Here is a 19,962-nt window from a genome sequence, read left to right on the forward strand (position 1 = left end):
ATGTACAGAGCCTTCTATTCCCTAAGCTCAGTGCCTCCGCTTTTGATCCTGTCAGCTCTGCGCGGCTCTCTCGGACGGGTCACCGGATGAGAGCTTTGGGTCTGGCTCCTCCACAGGGAAGAAACCTGGACCTCAAAGAGAGGTCAGGAAGAGAAACTCAAACCCCGGGTCCTCCGGGAGAGGAGACAGACTGCTTATCAGAGGCTTATCAAGCCATGGAGGGTTATATGCACAGTCAGGCCTCTGAGAATTGGTATTAAAACTGAAGAGGTAAGAGGGAGAGCGAAAAGGGAAGAAAGGATGAGGGATGGGAGGAAGAGGGAGTGATGGGTCAGTCAGAAGGGGTTGGGTCTCTGAGGAGAGAATAAAACACATTACTTTTAGATGAGATGAGCTTCATTGTCATCGAGTAAGAATTGTCTTTGTCTTTTTAATCAGCTTCTCCCCAATTTCTCAAAACAGACACAGAACAACTGAGAAATGATGGGATGCGATTTAATTTATTGCAGGAGTCTAAACACTTGAGCAGCTATTTCACTTTCATCAGAGGCTCTGATTCACAGACTGGTCTGTGTGGATTTTACATGTTTCCCCAACTTCAATCGGATGACCTCTAATGTGACCTCACAAACTGGGAGGGAAGACATACAGGGTCCAGAAAATACAGATTTGTAAGGGAGCTACTTTCAAATACACACAGACACAGAGATGTGGCTTAAAGGTCAAATATATGGAAAATGTTATTTAAAGCTCAGCTACTGGACATGCCAAATGGTTGAAGAAAAGCATTTCTGCACTTTAAATAAATTGTATAAAATGAATCCTTTGGACTTACTGACCACAGTAGCAATTTGCTGATGTGAAAATTTGAAGCTATAATCAATATTTTTATATTAATAATGGGTAAAATAATGTAAATGTTAAAGTGGTAGTGAAGAACAAAGAACAGACACAATTATTTGCTAGCTGGTGAACGTAGTGGAGCATTTAGTAGCTAAAGAGACAGATATTTTTTCTCAGCAGTTGGTAGAGACCATAAGCCAATCACACTTAACGTGGCATCTTAACCTCTCCAAACTCGTCGTCCTGTTTCTTCATTTGCCAGTGGATTAGCAATTCTGACTTGTGGGTATGAAAGTGTGTGGGTATGCTTGTGCAATTCTTTGTTGCACTTCATGGTGACAGAGACTCTCGATCCTCTGAATAAGCACTGAAGGATAGAAAAATACCACCAGCTCACACTGAGAAAGACCGACACACAGAATGCTTTCCGTTAGCCTGCACTAATGATGCCTGATTGGCTATAGCAAAAAAGATTCAACCATATCTGTATGCCCGCCAATTATATCATCTTTCCAACAGGGAAACTAAAGTATATATTGTGCTTAAAGAAACCAGCCAGAGAAAAAAATGCCTTACAGATACACAGATGTGAACATCAAATTGCATCAATATCAAGGCTGGAAGAGTGGAGGCCTCTGAGTCCTGCGGGGATTCAAAGAGACTGTTTTAGTAGCAAAAGGAAAACAAACATTCTCCTTGCGAGGAAGGCAGTGCACCAAGAGCTCAAAATAGAGACATCATTCCACACCCCCCCACCCTCTATTTCACAAACACAAAAAGATGCAGTTAGGCCTCTGCAATGTTTCTGCAAACTGATTTAAGTTTTAAAAAAAATGTTATGATGCAGGAATACAAAGTTGACCAAAGAGTGGCAAAGCTGGTGCAATAGCTCAGCCCAGTGTGTTTCTGTTAGCTGGCTACATGGTTTGGGGTCTTACAGAGCTCACTGTGCTTAATCCAACATGCTATCTGAGGAAGTCACACCAGAAAATCCTGTAACCACACAACGCCTACATTGCAGTCTTATTGCAGTCAAGCCTATATTTTGTGTGTTTGTGTAGTTTATCTTACAGGACACATTTATTGTTGTTTTATGTTTTCATGATGCATAATTTGTCAGACATTTTGTGCATGTAACAAAGCCTTTATATCAATTAACAGTTACAATTACATTTTATTTATATAGCGTCAAATCACAATATTAGTTATCAGATAACTAATATTGTGATTTGATTATTATGATATTTGATTTTCCTAATTTAGGACACTTTTCATATAGAGCAGATCTAGACTGTACTGTTTGTCAAATTATTTACAGAGACCTAACAATTCCCACCATCGACAAGGACAAACTGGGGCAGAAACCTCATGCAGAAACAGGCTCTAGGTGGGTGGCCATCTGCCTCGACTGCTTGGGTTTAGACATGGAAGTAAAAAGTTTAATGGCTAACCTTTTATTCCTTTTTTTAGATGGTTATTAGTATTTTTTAATTTCTAAGAAATTCTGGTGAATCTTTATGATTACGTAGAAATTACACAATACAAGTTCTAAATCTGTAGTTTGAAAGGAGTGAACTGATAAAGGTTGCTTTTATTTAGCCAGCACAGTGTTTTCAGTTTTTTATACTTGTGTGCACATGCACGTTTGGCTAATGTATAATCGCCTGTCACAGCCACATCTAACTGGTAAGTCTGTGTCTGTGGATTGGACACACTCTAAAAGCTAATAAATTTTTTTTTATCCATCCATTATCAACCGTTTATCCAGGGTCGGGTCGTGACAGGGCACAGAGGAGTCCTGCCAGCTCCTCTTAGGGGATCCCGAGGAGTTGCCAGGCCAGATGAGCTGTATAATCCCCCCAGCAAGTTCTGGGTCTACCCTGGGCTCTCCTCCCACGTTCCTGGTGATGGTAAAATGTCAAGATTGATGCAGATGTTGCACCGGACCATTGTAGTAAAGAGGTAGCTGGTCCGGAAGGCAAAGCTTTCAATTGATCTACGTTCCAACCCTGACCTATGGCCATAAGCTCTGTAGTAACCAAAAGAATGAGAACGAAACAAATGGCCAAAACGGGTAGGGTGGATTTTATTTTTAAAAGATTTTGTAAATTTGATTAAATAATTTTAAATGTGTTAAATCTATTTTAGTGTTCTTTTATTTTTCCTGTTCAATATATAGGGCGTCCGCGGGGTTGTAAAAGGTATTAAAAGGTAGTAAATGAAATTAGCCATTAAAAAGTATTAAAAAGTAAATAAACTCATCTGACGAGGTGTTACACCATTTCAAACACTCTAATCCAATTTGAGTAATCGCGTATTCATATTGTGAGAGAGGTCGCAGCCCTCACTCACCATCAAATAGATACGTGTGAAATATATAATAAGCATCAGCCAACATTTGACCCGAGCAGAATAATTAAGTCAAAGCCGAGAGGTTAGAACTAAAGGTATAATCCACGACATGTGTGACGCGGCAAAGAACCATTTTGCGCCTCAGTCTATCGCTGGCAGACTGGCTACAGGACACGACCGACCCAAAGTCTAGGGGAAATTTATTTTTCGGTACCTCTGTTTGTTAGAGGTACTTTATCTTATGCACATTGGATTCCAAAGAATCCATTGGCTTAGGCCAGTATTGGTAACACCGACAATTACCGATGCTATTGCCCACGTCTGTAAAAAAGAAATGAATATCACAGTGATGGAGGAATGCTGCAGGGTCACACATGGAGCAATAGCAACCAACAAGAATGGCCGAACGGAGTAGTGCTGAGGCTAGACCATACCAATTTCGATTTCCCACGTGCCTAGGCGGACAGGCTCAGCATCACCCGCAACCCTCACTTCCCATCCCTTCGCAATATCTCTACTTTGCACCAGTCGAAAGGACGTCTAATCTGTGCTCTCATCCGTGCCTCATCCGTCACTCTCTCTCTCTTCCCTACTGCTACCCTTACTTCTCTATTTGAAAGAATTATTATTTATAATACTCGTCACTGGTATATACTTTTTAGAAAAATGGACCACTTTAATTAATACAACCATCGACTGAGAAGAAATTCTGAGTAAGCCGCTTATATTCTTTAGCTGGTCATGGGTTATCGCTTTATAGATTTGTGCCATGATTATTAACATTATTTATGGGATCTCTAGTCAAGACATATAGTACATATTATGATTTTAATCATGTTTTTATAATTGTCTATAATCACCTGCAATAATAGAAATTGTTTCTTTCATCTCCTAAGATAGGGCCTTTTGCGCTTTCCAAATTTTCACAGCAAAATATTTCTCCTACACCACCCTATCCATTCCCAGGCATCAATGCTGATTGAGCGCTGTCCAAGTTATCCCCTTTTAACAATATTGTTGCACTTTACTGATAGAATGCACTGAAATCCGTCCTTTAAGATATTAAACGAAAGATTGAGAATGACATGTCTTGAAAAAACCTTATATAAACCTGTTCTTTTTGGCTTTTGGAAACTTCAATCGTACAACACATGTTGATTAATTTTCTTATACATCTTTTTGGCTAAGATTCTAGTTAAATAAAAATCAATTAGATAAGAAAATGCACACTGAGGACAAATTTCTCTTAAAAGAGCCCCTACAATAACTTAAACTAAGACGAAGTAAAATTGACTTGACGACCCGCTGTATGGAGCTAAGATTGAGCTTTGCGCGCCATCAATCTAATAATTAACACAAATGCACCAGCTATTTGATTACAACGTTCCTATGCACCGTGCTACTGAACGCAAGCTGTTTGGGGCACAGGTTGAACCAGAACTCATTCCTCCAACCTCCAACAAAGAGCCGGACAAATATTCATTGCATCAACCATAGACCAGATTTATACAGGGATAATCCATGATAAGCATGCATAAATTAGGGATGACCGGGGATTACGCAAAGTCCACCACCACCACAAATAGGTTCTGTTAAATTGCCACCACTGGCATCTGACTGAGAGAAACACAACACAGAATCCTGCAAAGCTCATTAAATGAGTAAGTACATATGGCACCATTCAGGTAACTGGGCACTCACCAGGACTTAATTCATAATCAACCTGTTATTGGACTAATTGATACCCTGCTGCAAATTAAATCAGCAGGACCGAAATGGAGCTCTAAATTGTCAGATCCGACCAAAGATACGAAGAAAAAAATAATAAAAGGAGAAGCACAACCATTAAACCTATTTAACTCCATTCCACCCCCTTAAGGATTCTAACCTTGACTATTCAACCCAAAACCACACTGTTATTTTACATTTTAATGGCCATTGCCTTTTACCTTTAGAAAATGATTAGCACAGTGTCGATAATCATAGATATTTTAGACGTTGAATCTGTCTGACAAACCAAAATCCAAACACCATGCAAAGGAACCAATATTCGGCAATAGGACTGCAAACATTTCTTGCTTCTACTGCAATATCACACTCACAGTCAGTAGATAGAATGCTCTGGCTTGAATACTATCAATTATTACACAAAGTGGAAACATCAAAACACTTTGCCAATTAGAGAGCCAACAGGGCAGATAGGCGCGCAGTAATAGTGGCAATCTTTGAATGGAATTATGTATGCAACATTGTTCAGTAAGTTCCCATCATCAAAAAAACCCTGTCCTCCCAATCGGTATCCATCTGCAGAGCCGCGGCAAATCAACCAATCACAAATAGCATAGAGTGCTGTTAAGACCCTCATCTCAATGCGTAGTTCATCTTGTCCCTGTCACTTGCCTAATAGGACCCCGTTAACCAAAAATTTGCTGAAGGTAATGGCTAGCAGGATGTAATAAGCACAACGGATGCGGTGCCTTCTTGCGTATAAAAGCATCCAGGCCTGCACTCAGTCTGTCTTCCAACACCTCAGCTCATTTTTTCCTTGTCAGTTTCTATCCTCTATAGCAGATGGCAATCAAATGGAGCCAATATGGGCCAATTGTAAGGCATGAGAGATCGGTACTTAGACTAATGGCAGCGCTAAAAGATGCAGAAATCACAGCCCATATGAGAAAAACAGTAAGAAGGCAAAAAAAAAGGAGGGAAAAAAATGCATGGAAAGTGATTGAAAAGAAGTATCATGAGCAGAGTGAGAAGAGTTGATGTTCAGGGGGTTAGCAAACCTCTTGAATGGAGGGCCCAAACTGGTGGCACATTTAAAGCCTGCACTTGCATCATTATTAATAAATTAACAAATAAGCTGTCTCTAGACTAAATACGTCTGACATGTAAAAGGCCCCCACCACTCATCCATGGTCACATTGTCGCTTTGTCGTTTTTGAGTCTTTTTGCAGTTATTTTGCAACTTGTAGTTGTTTTGCCATATTTCTTGTATTTTTGACACTGGTGATCAAAAATAATGAAAGATGTGTATAAAATACTAACAACTATTCACAGCCGCCAACACTACTGGATACCGACCACGCAGCGCCGCTTACCGACGGGCCGAAAGAGAAGGAGAAGCAACAGAAATCCACAGAGAGACAATACACCAGTTAGAGAGGTGAGCGGCGAGCTGTAGATATTCGAGTTCGCACAATGTCTGCACAGTAACCTGGCAATCATGTTCAGACGACTTGGCCCTCATCCGGTTGGTTGAGATAGCAATATGGTTATTGATTTTTACCCTGATTATCTTGAGCGGACCGCACCATCTACAGCCATAATATGTACACCGAGGAAATCACTAATTACTCCTAGTGATTTTCGAAACGTATGGGTACCGCATTAAAAAGAACTAAGAATTGAAACAAATGCCTTAGACGGCCGAAGCAAGACAGCGGAAGCAATGAAAATAGGGGAGGTGGGATATAGCAGTGGGCCGAGAGAAATTAAAATAACGTCCCAAAATCTTATAGGAGGTCTTTTGAGACGGGCGTGAGCCCTTAAATTACGAACAAGCATTAAGTAGCACAGAGAATATGCACAGCTGAAAGAGAACATGGCTTAAACAGATGAATGAAATGAAAATGAGAGACAAGATGAAACAGAAGATAGCGCTAGTAGAGTAAACAAAAACTATCTATGCCTCTGAGGAAGTAGCTGTAATATTAGGGAAAACATTCACGAGATCCTCATCAGCGATTCACTCACAAGACTCACTGAAGACAGGCCGTCTACCTGTATGTCACCATAGAACGGTCTATCAAATTAATCATAAGTGCTTGTTTATTTGTATAGACAACAGCTGCACATTCTAACACATGACTCTTGCAGCATAAGAGCATCGCCTAGCTCCACACATCTTACTCAAGAAAGATCATATTAAAGGAGCCAGCGAAGACAGGTAGTACACTAGTGTGCAGCATCAAAAAGATTTACATAATAGATGAGCTTCGTATCTATTCAGGACTTGAGTAGCCTGTTTCAAAATGGCCTACCAGTATCTTAACATATCTGTTGGACAGAAGCAGTTGGGATCACTATCGTCATAGAGTCAGGGTATTATATTCATGTATTTCCATTTCGTTTTTTTGCACATAAGATAAATAGGGAGGATCAAAAGTGAATTTTGTGGAGGAATCTCTTGTCAGTCGGCTGATCAGGTATACATCCAAGGTGAAACTAGGTTATCATACATACTTAAGATTCTGAAGAGGAAGTGCGTAATTACCATCACAGACATGATGGCATTTATAAATTTCATGACTTTACTGCTCTTGCCTTGCTGCAGAACTAAAGGAATCTTTGCCACCATCAATCGATACTTGTTTGTGCAAACGGGCACACCTATTACTCTGAAATCTAGCCTGCAAGTTATTTTAAGGAATATTGATATTATAACTATCAGTGCATCCTGTTATTACATTGATCTTAACCAATGCCTTTAAAAAAAATTGAAATGTTCTTGTTTTGGCTCCTTAGATTCCTAATAAAAACTGTGGACTTCCAGAAAAGCTAAACTTTTTTACCTAACTTGCAGATTTACTGAAAAATCCTCTGACATCCGACATGTCGCGGAGGATCCTGTGTGGACAGTCATAAAAACATGTAAGAATGGAGAATACAGTGAATTATGTATGTTTCATCAGAATACATCTACGAAAAGTCAGCAATGGCAACTATAAGTAACTGAGGACAGTAAATCTTCCGTCTCATATGATGGAACAAAAAAAACAGCTAAACTCTTCCCTAGGGACCTGTGGAAATCGGAGCTGACATCATTTCATATGCAGGATCATTGTTAAGTTTTCAGCTGGTAGATAGCTGATGGTAGCACTTTACAAAAAAATAAGGACAAAATATATACCAGTCTGTGCCTGAAGCAGCAGTTTAACAATATCACTACTGAGTCACCCAGAGCGGAGGAGCAGTATACAATCTGAATGCTCAACACACATATAACATGACATAGTAGAAATACGTAAAGAGAGGAAGGAACGGTCCTACCGAGAGGTTTTGAGCAACTATATTGACAACAAGGAACTACTTTCTTAATGCAATCAAACCTACCATTAGAGGATTAAAAGGAAGAAGAACCCTATGACTCAACTGTTTGTTGTGAACTTTTCGTGCCAATGGCCTAGAGTGAACCGTAAACAAATCTTACTTGCTCTGGAAGTGCGAAACAACAACACAGTGGGAATGCCATGGAGATTGGGGAAGGCTGATCAAAAGGAAATAGACCACCCAGTTTAACAAGTTTAAAAAAGAGGGACTGTGTAGACCGTGTGGTTTGATTAAATTGTTCGTCATGTATCTATCTTTGGGTTCGCTTGCAGAGTCAGACAAAAGCGTGATCTCCTGTCATGGTTGTCTCACTTAATTACTCGCGGATAGGAAATGAGGACAATCAAAACTGGCACTAGTCAAGGACTAATTGAAGGGGAGGGGAGATTTGCATTCTAATGTATATTCCGGAATCTAATAAGTTGTGAGGCTCATCCTAGTATAGCTCTGGGCTCTCAAGTGGACAGAGTGAAACAGTTTTATAAGAGTCAGGTATTACTCAAACTTCCTCCCCAGAAGACGGCTAGCGGACTGACCATCGAGCGTAATGCAAGTTACTTCCTGTGGGAGAATATAATACATTAAAACTGCAGGATATTAGCCAGAGATAGAATTAATATCACTGATCATGAATAAACATTATCTTTTAGCCCAAGACCATCAGGGGGTCGCGCAATCTCTAAATAAACAGGACCTGTGTCATGTGGTGTGGATGAGTTTTCACTCAATAAACTTGGCAATTAACAGTAGCGGCTCAACCAAGTGAAGTTTAACCAAGTTAATCCGTGCTGTGTGGCTGCCCTGATCACCTATACTGCCTGCTCGCGTAGTGTGCATAAAAACGGTTCTTATTGCGGATTAGGGGACAGCTGAGAAGGGCATTGTCATTACTCCTTGCACAATCGTCCTCACACATGGTACTTTCCAACTGTCCCGCCATGCCCATATTCACACCACCCATCCCCTCATACTTCATCTCTCTCCGTCTTGTTCATCAGGAAGCCGTCTTCCTCCAATGAGAAAACCACCCGTCAAAGCCGCGGCCACAAGAGACAGGCTGAATGCTGAGCTGGACCGGCCTGCCAGCCTGCTGCGTCCCCGGATGTCATCTCCAAAGCTGGACAAGCTGTCCGTGCTGCGCTCCGCAGTTATTCCCTACCTCCGCGTCCAAGAGCTTTCTTCCCAAGGTAAAAGATGACATTTGTTGTGACAGGTTGGGGCTGGGGTATTTGGTTTGGTTGTTGTTGAAATTTGTCTTTGAGTTCGTAGATACAGCTGCCAGGATTGGCATTAACAACTCGGGTTAATGAGATATCTGCTGCTGTAATTGAGCTTTACTCAGTGGTGCTACTTAATTGGATTCATTTTTAACCAGCTGAAATCAGATGCTATCAAGGTACTGTATCAAATTAAAACACCTATCAAACCAAAGCGTGGTTATTAATCAGATTTATCCTAAAGCCATAGTTAGTAAAGTGTTGTATTTGGGGTTCAGAGATCATGAAAGAGAATTATCCTTCGCTCGGTTCCGCAGCGAAAAGAAAAAGAACACACCAAAATTTTCCCAAGCTCATTGTCACAACTCGAGCTATCACTCTTCTAAATATCCTAACTACTACAACTAATACCCTCTCTCTGTAATCTCCTTGTGTCATGAAGGTCTGCTTGTTACAGGGTCCAGGACTCCAATATCGGGCTGTAAACAGAAACGAGATTATGCTCAGTAAATTATCTGAACAAGGCCATTTCCTCTGCTTCAAGTCTGCATTCACTATCTCATCATATGTCAGCAAGTGCATCAGGTATATTATCGGAAACCTACGTAACCAAATGAAACGTTTTCCATGGCCTCAATATGAGTAATGGCATTCTGTGCAAGAACTCCAGTGTTCTCATGCACTTGAACTGAGATCAACGCCACGCTACTACCTGACAATGTAGGCACAAAGGATGAAAATTAGTTTGCATATAACCTGGAGAGACGGCGGTTGCTCTTACATGACGTTGTCCCTTTTACAAAAACCGCGTGTTGTCGCGATAACTGACATTTTTCACTTACGGTCACTATATTCTTCTGCTTGGTCATGGGGACCCCATTTACTGATAGTTCGACACTGAGAATCCTAGGCTTCTCTCTCTTATTGTTATCCCTCCTCATCTATCTCCGTAGTTGCTGTATCGACTCCTTAGTGTCTCTGTAAGTACACAGGGTATTATGTAAAAGGCATTTCAAGGGCAGCACTTTGTTCCGCTCCTACACAACCCCAAGGGGTCAGGGCAGTAGCAGCGCCTCCTACCGTATATCCCACTGAGAACGCCTCCCTAATTACCTCTCCTAATGGTTATTTCATCTTAACCTACAATTCGCAGGCTATCAATTACTTAACATTAACAGGGACACCAGCATCCAGAAGGCGTAATTCGTTGCCAAAAGAAATACTGCGACCGGACCTTCAGCGACTAAGCCTACATCAAGCAGCAGAGGACATAAAACAGAACAACAAGCTGATGCGGCCAGACAATCTGAAAACACAAGATATAATTTCGTAACATAGCAACGAAAGAAAAGACGCAATTCTTCTCTGCTAGTACTTGGGCCATGGGAAGAGTCTGGCAAGGGGAGGAGGGACAACGAGTGAATAACTTTGTGCGAAAGGCTCAACTGGTGAGGCTCACTGCGCCTCGTACGAAAGGCGACCTGAGAGGGTCGAAAAAGATCCAACATATCCAAAGTAAAAGGATTTTTCATCGAATGGCCAAGGGATTTTGAGTCACAACGTTTGACCCCAGTTAACAATGAAGGGTCTACCTAGCAGCCCCAGTCTCCACTCTCCGCGACACATGGCCCCTCCTTTCACTTTCCGCTCTCTGATCTTAATCTCCATCAATCTGCTTCCATGGTTTGGAAGGCACCAACAGCTGGGCATCCTCGTGCGCCGAAGTCCATGCAACTTTACCACACACACACTTCACATGTACTTGTTTACCCTGAATGCTCAAAAGAGCTTAGCATCACGCCCAAAGTTGCAGGCAAGGTGCCTAATCGGAGCGTATACAGCCGCGCTTCCCTTATCCCGGATACACAGGTGACTACAGCAGATACATTATCGATCACCCACCGCTGCCTCAATTGAAGAGTGCTGACGAGTGTCAGCTGCCAAGCGAGGGCTCTAATCAGCAGGCGTGAGCCTACCCTATGGAAAATGGAGAAGGGGCTCAGTCATGTGTGTCAAACCCGCTAAAAAGTGTTGAAAGGTGTGGTGAAAGTGAGTGGCTGATAATGCATTGTGTATGTCGACGTGCTAAAGGCTTTCTGTGGCACCACCTTCTGTAAAGTACAAGTAACGCGTCTTTAGGCATTAAGAATTACCCAGTACAGTGGCATTATCAGAGTTATTTAGGATCTCCCTCTGGAACGCTCTCCTCCCTATTAACACCAAGAGTCCTATTTGTTTGCCTCTGCTCATGCTGGATGGCCTTGTTATTCAAGATGGCAGTAGTTGCACTGCAGTCTCATAATGCCTGCTTCCTCACTGGGTCTTATGTATGCTATCCCCTCCACTTTACTTTCCTAATGTACGCATGCCTACATTCAGTCACTCTGGTATACATAAAAGGCGATTATTTTTTCAACTGGCTCTGTATCACTTACTAGCATACGGCGGTCACTGCCCTCCCTGCGTCGTGTCTCAAAGCACTCTATCCCTCACTACGTTTCCACTGGTATTCATTATAAACATGGAAGAAGCCAAATCCAGTAGCCATTCTCAGAATATAACTCCTACACAAGTAGCAAGCAAGTAATATGAAATCCACCCATCCTTACCTCCGCGTGGCTGGACCACAACAAGTAGCCAAAGTCAGTGCTTAACTACTGCAACTGGGGTATGTTGTCTAACGGCTGTCACCATCCTTTTTGCGAAATCGTATTGTCCATATATACAGTCAAGAAAACAGCAATACCATATCCGAACGTGGCACAACTATAAATCATAACCATCCCTGCTCAGCTAACCTTGCAACCTCAGTCAAACAGGTTACGTTCGAGATTCTTTATACATACAACACAGGTTTCAGTCAGAGGAAAAAAACAATTAAGGATTTTTTACTTCTTCCTAAATTACAGATGACAAGAGGACAAAGGATTGAAATACACAGCCCTTCATAGCGAATGCAGTTCTCCTTTTTGACCGCCTACACAACTCAGCGTGAGAGGGAGAGGACTGCGCTGTGAAGTGCTGCTGCAGCTGGCCAGAGATATCGAGAACTGACTGTCCAGTTTTCAAGTGGGGACATGAAGGGGCATTTTTAGGTTTGACTAAAGGGTGCAGGTAACAGCATTCACATGTGGACGTGTAACTGAAGTATTAAATCACCAATCCAAAGATCACACTTACTACTGTTTTGTCTTTTTAAAAGCGAAGACACTTTAGTGACCTACAAATATGCAAACCCCATTATGGGAATAGGAACACATTCCATTATAGAGAATTTCTGAAAAGTGTGGATCTAGTGTATGTGTCTACGTTACGCAGATGTTTAAAATAAGAGACCAGAACAAAAGTCTTATACAAAAGCCATAATGGAATCGTAAGACCCGTGTGGTATTAAGTGGGTGAAAATTTGCAGATAGAACAAATGTTGGGCCGATCCTAATCACAATATTGGTAATTGGCAATCTGGATTCTTATGCAGAACAGATTCAACCTCTAAAATAATCAGAATTCGACACAGACAATATATTCAAAGAGGCCATGGCCATGTAAAATAGAAAAATAAAACAGGTGAATTTGGTTGGAATAAGCCAAGGCTAGACAATCCTCTAACGGTGGGAAGCTAAAATATGATTTAAGTCTGTGCCTCCTTTATATTATTTTCTTCGATCTTGTGCATCTGAACAAATTAGAGCTCCATTCGGCATCCTGTGATACATTTGCACAGGTATCAAATTAGCCAATAACAAGGTGATGAAATAAGTCCAGTGAGTGCCTGACCGATGGGCATTGTAAATTAACCCATTTAAATGCAGACCTCCTGTCAAATTCGTGTTGTGTTTCTCTCAGATCAGACATAGAACCGTCTTCCAGTGGTTGCACATTTAACAGAACCTTATTTGTGAGTGTAATAATCAGTTAGTTTCAACGAAATAAAATCGGTCTAGGGGATGCAAACTGATGATGAATGCAGACAAGCATGGGAGGGAGAAAGAGTTTTTCGTCTAACTGCCCCCCAAACACGCTTCATACACGGTTCTAGGAACGTAAGCTCAGTACAGCGGGTCGTCAAGTCAATTTCTCATATGCTATAAGCATCAGTTTGAAGGCTCTATTAAGAAAATATTCATGCTCATTTCCTTATCTAATTTGTATTTTCGTTATTAAACTAAAAACAAGAGCAAAAATGGTAAGAAATTAACAAAACAGTGTGGTTGTCTGATGAGTCCAGAACAGAAAAAAGGCAAAGGAACAAGGTTTATAGGTTTTAAAAAAACCTATATTCAATCTTTTGTTTATATCTTAAAGACTGATTGGCATCCTAACAGTAAAAGTTGCAGGTAACTGACAGCGCTCCACATCAGCATTAGGGGATAAAGTGGTGAGGAAAACCTTTCTGTAAACTTTGAAAAGCGCAAAGCCATATACTAGGTGAAAACACAAATACCCTTTCAGGTGATTATAACTAATAATAAACATATTAATATTATGTAACATCTGACAATAGATCCTCACTAAAAGGTACACACAACCAGCAAAGCAATTGGTATATTATAAGTGTATGTATTAATGAAGGACTTCTAAAAGTAAGTGACGAGTATATAAAAAATAATTCCTTTCCAAAAGGAGTAAGGTAGCAGAAGAAAAGAAGAGAGAGAGAGACAGAGAAAAGAGGAAGAGACAGACCTACCGCTGGAAGTGGCGGACGAAGGGAGGTTTGCGGTGATGGAGCGTCCACAGCGATAGAACATCGAATTGGTAGTTGCCTCAACAACGATCGCGCATTCTTGTTTGTGCACTAACTCCCATGTGTACCCTGACAAGCATTCACTCCATCCACGTGATATTCATGTGTACTTTTACAAACCGGCAATAAGCCCTCGTCGTTGTTACCAACTCGGCCTAACCACTAATCTCAGTCCTCTAACCAGGTCCGAAAAAATAAAATTTCCCCCAGACTGTTGCAGCGGGCTATCATCGGAGCATAGACTGAGCGCAAATAGTTACGCGTCACACACTGTCCTGCCAATACCTCTCAGTCTACTCGCACATATAATTGATGATACGAATATCTCACACGATTTTTAGAATGGCCTGCACCACCACAACATAGAAAAAACTCATAATGGATAGTGGTTGAGATAAACCTCGCAGATGACGTTGAAGTAGCGCTCTTTAAAACCCACGGCGAAAGTCTACCATTTACGACCCATTCCATCCCCTGTTACAACCCTTGCGTGACTCCTCCCAGGTGGAGCCCCAGTGAAGAGCAGTGTTGAACCCTAGCAATGTATGTAATAAGAAAACACCCAGAACCCATAAAGAGCGCCACAAATTCCCTGATGTCTGCAGATGTTAATCTATCGTGTAAAATAACAAGTGGACATCAAGACCGAGATTCTCTCTACAACCGAGATTACATTATTTCCATTCATACATTACCATGAGAATTAAAAGATAATGCTGAGTTTTATACAGGAGACACACATGAAAAAATATACGTGATCCTGCCTCCCCCTTCTTTCCTGGTTTGCAAAGGTGTATCATCATGTTATCCTCTGTCAATGCCTGGCACATGTCTTCATAGTTGAGCAGAATGGTATGAACAGTGTAAACGCAAATGATAATTAAAGCGTTCTCCGTGTTCCTGACCAAAGGCTGCAAGCGTATAAACATACCACAACGCGCCGAGCGCACATCCTGATCGAAACATATATGGGACATTTACCATCACCCCACAAGTCAGAGGGGCAGAAACAAGATCCGCATGTGTAACAACATAAAGTATAGATCCAAGGCAAAAGGGAACTGTCTGGTGAAGTGAAGGTGGAGCGGAGATAATGACACGATCATCTACCAGAGAGCTCACACCATCACCCTCAGGGATTCTCAGCCCTCAAGTAAGCCCTATCCACGAACAGGCCTCCGGTCTGCCTCCCGTCACCTGAGCCCGTAATCCCTTGGGACTCATCTGGAAACAAAACGGAGTTGATAATGATGGATAAATTACATCACAAAATCATAAGCACTATAAAGGCGTCACACAAAGTCCCAGGAGCACAGACTAGAGGAAAAGTACCAGAGTTAGAGGATATGCATGACAGCGGCGCTAAAACAGAGCCTGTAAAGCGCAAACTTATGTCACAATAAAACGAAAAACGGTGCCCTGCAATAAAAGCACCCTTTTCAATTCACCGTGACTTTCAGAACTACATATGATGTTACTGAAGCCATTTGAGTATTTACTAAATTCATGACAATATATGAAATCTCACCGAATCTTCTCCTAGTAAATATATTATTTAATACAAGAGGGAGAGCGCGAGCGAGATATTACATTATAGACCACATCTGGAGCTTTAGCCATTGAATGGCCCATTTTCACTGAGCCTCCAGTGTCAGTGCCTTAAACCTCAAGCATGCACGACATGAAAGGAAAACACCAACCAATCTATTTATGTTCTTGTTCCAAAACAAAATAGGATCCAGTTTGTACTTTCGGGCATGTTGGGGAATCCTAGGTCATGTCAGGTAAATACCATTCATTAGACACAACAGTACATTAAGAAAATGCCACTAGAAAAAGGCATCTAACATTAAGTAAACTCATAAACATCATAATCAAATCACCAAATTAATTTACGATACTAAGCTATGTAGAATTTGAGAAATAGGTAGGGCAGTCATGATATTGCTCAATATATAGTAGCCCGAGAAACGACAGGGGTCAATGCGGTAACTTGAGAAATGAATCGGCTCAGGTGTAATTAACACATCAAGATAAATGACATTATCCAAAAAGTACGCGAGAAAACAGAAAAAAACACACCAAAAATGCGGTGAGGAATAAAAAGCAACCAACACAACAAACCCAAAAGTCTTGAATGTCTAATGGGCTTCCTGCAATATAAACTGGGCAATTGTAGACACATTGACACAGCTGGGCCCAAACAACAATACAGCTAGCAGACGCCCCTCAAGGAAGGTAAATATCATGAGAATCAAATACACAGCAGACCTTAATAGCAACCCCAAACCAGTGTATACACCACTGCACTAAAAAACCCAACACGGGCGAGCGTTATTCGACGCCTGTCGGAACACTTTGGTTGCGAACGGAGTATCCTGCATTCACTAACACATTGCTTAATATTTAAGCACGAAGTGACCATTAAGCATGCAAGAATACACAGCCTCAAGACTGCATCTGTTGCTGTTTGAACCTCTAAAACCGGACGGAGTGCACCCATTTCGCTTCGTGCGTTTCGTCGCCTAAACCGGTGCAACGACAAGGTGAGCCGATTTTGGAGCCGTCATTAGTGCACTGGGCGCTATATCACTCGCAAAGGAGAAAGTTTTGGTCTTACATATGGGGATACGTATAAAAACAGATCTTAGGTCGCATGTGGAAAATCTTGGTTTTAAAACAGACATCCAAAAACAACAGAGACCACATCCTCCATTGAATAATGTATGCATAAGTTGATTAACAAGCTCGGTACACAAGGTCTCATGAGTAGCCACTAGTTTCTACCTCTCACACAATGGCGTTTCTTTAAGCAGCACAACAAGGACATACAGCTATTAGACTGTAGTCACCTGGGTGTGAGAGATGATACAATCAGAGCGGCTCACAGAAACATCACAAAAATCATATGCAGGCAACGGAAAGCTTCTGTGTGGTCGGTCTTTCTCAGTGTGGAACGGATTTTTCTATCCTTCCAGTGCCATATCGCGCAAGGATCCCGCCTCGAGCGCGGATGCGAAAAGGTAGACATACGCGAATCAGAAAGATATGCACAGCATACCCACACAACACTTCATTACCCACAAGTCAAATACAGTAATCCAACATGCAAATAAAAACAGACGACGATTTGAGAGTAAGAATGCCACGAAGGTGATGGCTTAGTCTCTAACCAACTGCGGAAAAAATATCTGTCTCCTTAGCACAAATGCCCAACTACGTCACCAACTGCAAATAATTGGTCGTTCTTTGTTCTTCACCTACACTTTAAATTTACATTATTTTACCCATTATTAATAAAAAAATATGATATAGCTTCCCAATTTCCACATCAGCAAATTGCACGGTCAAACCCAAAGGATTCATATACAATTTAATTTAGCAGAAAATTCCAACCATCTTGCAAATGTCGCGTAGTATACGACTATATCCTATTGACTGAAAACTGTTTGTAAGTTGCCATATATTTGACACTTCAACCACAATCATCTGTGTCTCCGTTGGATAACGAAAGCTAGTCATCACCCTGGTGTCTAAGAGCTTTAAATCGTTGGTTAATTTCATTCTACCGATAATTGTACTCCCTCCCCACCTGGTCAAGTCACCAGATAATGATCCTTCCGATTCCAGTTTTCAAAAAATGGTTGAGCTAATAAAAAAAAAAGAGCCAGACAAACTACTACGAGAGGCAAGGTCTGTGGAGATATAAGAGTCGCACACCAGCGAAAGGGACAAAAGCGATGTGCCAAGTGTATATAGTAACTCTGCAAATAACATAAATCTCGGCTCAGCATCTTCTCCCAGATTTACCCACTCTGGAAATCTGTGTCTGTTAGCATCAAGAGCGAGCGAGCACCATTAAAGCCACTAAAGAACAATATTTACGACTATGACAATGAAGCAACTCATCTGCCATTCCTAAAAAGACATGTTGATGGATGTATATCCACCCGAGAGGACCAACCCTTCTACTGACTGACCATTGCAACCACCCACCGATTCGCACTCCCAGTGAGCCCTCATCCTTCTTCTTGTTCGCTGCTCCGCCAGAGGTCCTGTAACATGCGTTCAAGAGCAAAGAGCGCAAAGTTCCCAAAGAACACAACTGCTCCCTCAAGTTGCCCCCTACTCACTGCGAGATCCTCTGGAATAACAGTCTCTCACTCCTACTCTCCGTAGGGGAACCGGGTTGAGTTTTACTCCCGGCTAGACCTCCCAAAGCAGCGTAGCGATTTTCTTCCCTGGGACGTAACAGACCATAGGACGACTCTCAAACGTGACCCGTCCCGAGCGCAGCGTGAGCCAGCGAGCAACTGACACATGGCCATCAAAAAGCAGGCACAGGCAACTGGAGCGAGAAATAAAGGCTCTGTACAATGCAAGAGAGTAAACGGAAGAGGAGGGCGCGATGACTCACTGCGAGTCATTTAAATTATAAAGGAGAGCACCCGTTCTCCTCAGCGGACCTCTACAATCCTACTCACTCATTTCTCTCCTCCTAATCCCAGCGATATCAATCGCGGACCATCCTTCATGCCCGTTATTTAAAAATATTAGTTGAATGAATTACTTGTGCCAAAAACAAATGCTTACCGCGGCAGAGACTACAAGAGTGCTGCAACAGAGTGGGGCACAGGTAATAGCCAATAGCTCAGTCCACCTGTCAGGACACCATCAGCGAGCGCAGCTCTGTAGGCTAATTATCCCTCCAGTCTCGAGCCGTACGCCCCCCACACCACCGGAGCTTCAACTCACCACACAAAATATTCAACCAGCTTTATTGAAGCGAGATTTAGTACAACAGCCCAACAATCTAGTAGCTAGAGACGCGAACACGTATACAGACAGTACCTATTTGTTCACAATTTACGCGCGAGCGAGAGGCAACAACGACGACAGGATACGTCAAGCGAGTCACGCATCACGAGATGCTCCGGCGACTCAGAGTTAATCTATTCACAAAACAATTGTTCACTTGGAGTTGAACCAATGCACATATTTCGGGTCAGCGTTTTTTTTCCAAAAAAACACAATGCTCCAAAAGACAGCCGCTCGAGCGAGAATAAACCGAGCATCAGAAACTAGCGCTTATCTCCATGGGTGAGGACGCAGCGCAGTGGTACTGACCATGCTATCTTACCTGCCCGCGTGAACTATGCCCCTGTTGCCAAAACCCAACATACGGTGGAGAGAAGTGACGAAACCGATATTTAAGGTTTCACAGTTGCACTGCTGTCTACACCAGATCTACGACAACCCAGAACACATATGCGCTAGATGGCGAATGGGCTTAGAGGTTGACCGGCTACCCTCCATGCAGCGAACCCTGATCCACAATGAGCAATTGTAGGATTATAGTTCTCACAGAACCTGTCGTAATAAGTTATGCACTAGACTCCTGAATACCGACCACCACTGCTCTAGTGACGGTGAATAAAACGCAGCACTGTACATTGGCCATGTGCGCTATAGCAGAATGGCGTCCAAAACAACCATTAGCATGCGACAGGATCAGGGCATGAGAGGAGATTAAGGATCAGAAGGAGAAGGTGAAAGGGGGAGACACACAGTGACAATGCCGTGAAACATAAGGAGCCTGGATAAGAGTAGTAGTCTTGAGAGCAAAAAACCTATAATATTCCAGCATGGTGCAAAGTAACACTTACAAAATCCGCTTGCCAAGCACCCCATCCA

The 19,962-nt window shown here is 42.0% G+C and overlaps 1 protein-coding gene across 1 annotated transcript in view; it reads left to right on the forward strand.

Annotated features, from left to right (window-relative positions):
* Window positions 1-19,962, forward strand: part of LOC118321992 (abnormal spindle-like microcephaly-associated protein homolog) — a 22,751-nt gene that overhangs the window by 800 nt on the left and 1,989 nt on the right. Inside the window, exons 2-4 of the mRNA XM_035653567.1 lie at window positions 56-142; window positions 2,612-2,753; window positions 9,306-9,494. Of these exons, the coding sequence (XP_035509460.1) occupies window positions 56-142; window positions 2,612-2,753; window positions 9,306-9,494 (418 nt within the window). The remainder of the gene's footprint in view (window positions 1-55; window positions 143-2,611; window positions 2,754-9,305; window positions 9,495-19,962) is intronic.

This window comes from Morone saxatilis, unplaced genomic scaffold (genome assembly GCF_004916995.1).
Source record: "Morone saxatilis isolate NCDOM2014 unplaced genomic scaffold, NCSU_SB_2.0 Contig12, whole genome shotgun sequence".
Taxonomy (NCBI): domain Eukaryota; kingdom Metazoa; phylum Chordata; class Actinopteri; family Moronidae; genus Morone; species Morone saxatilis.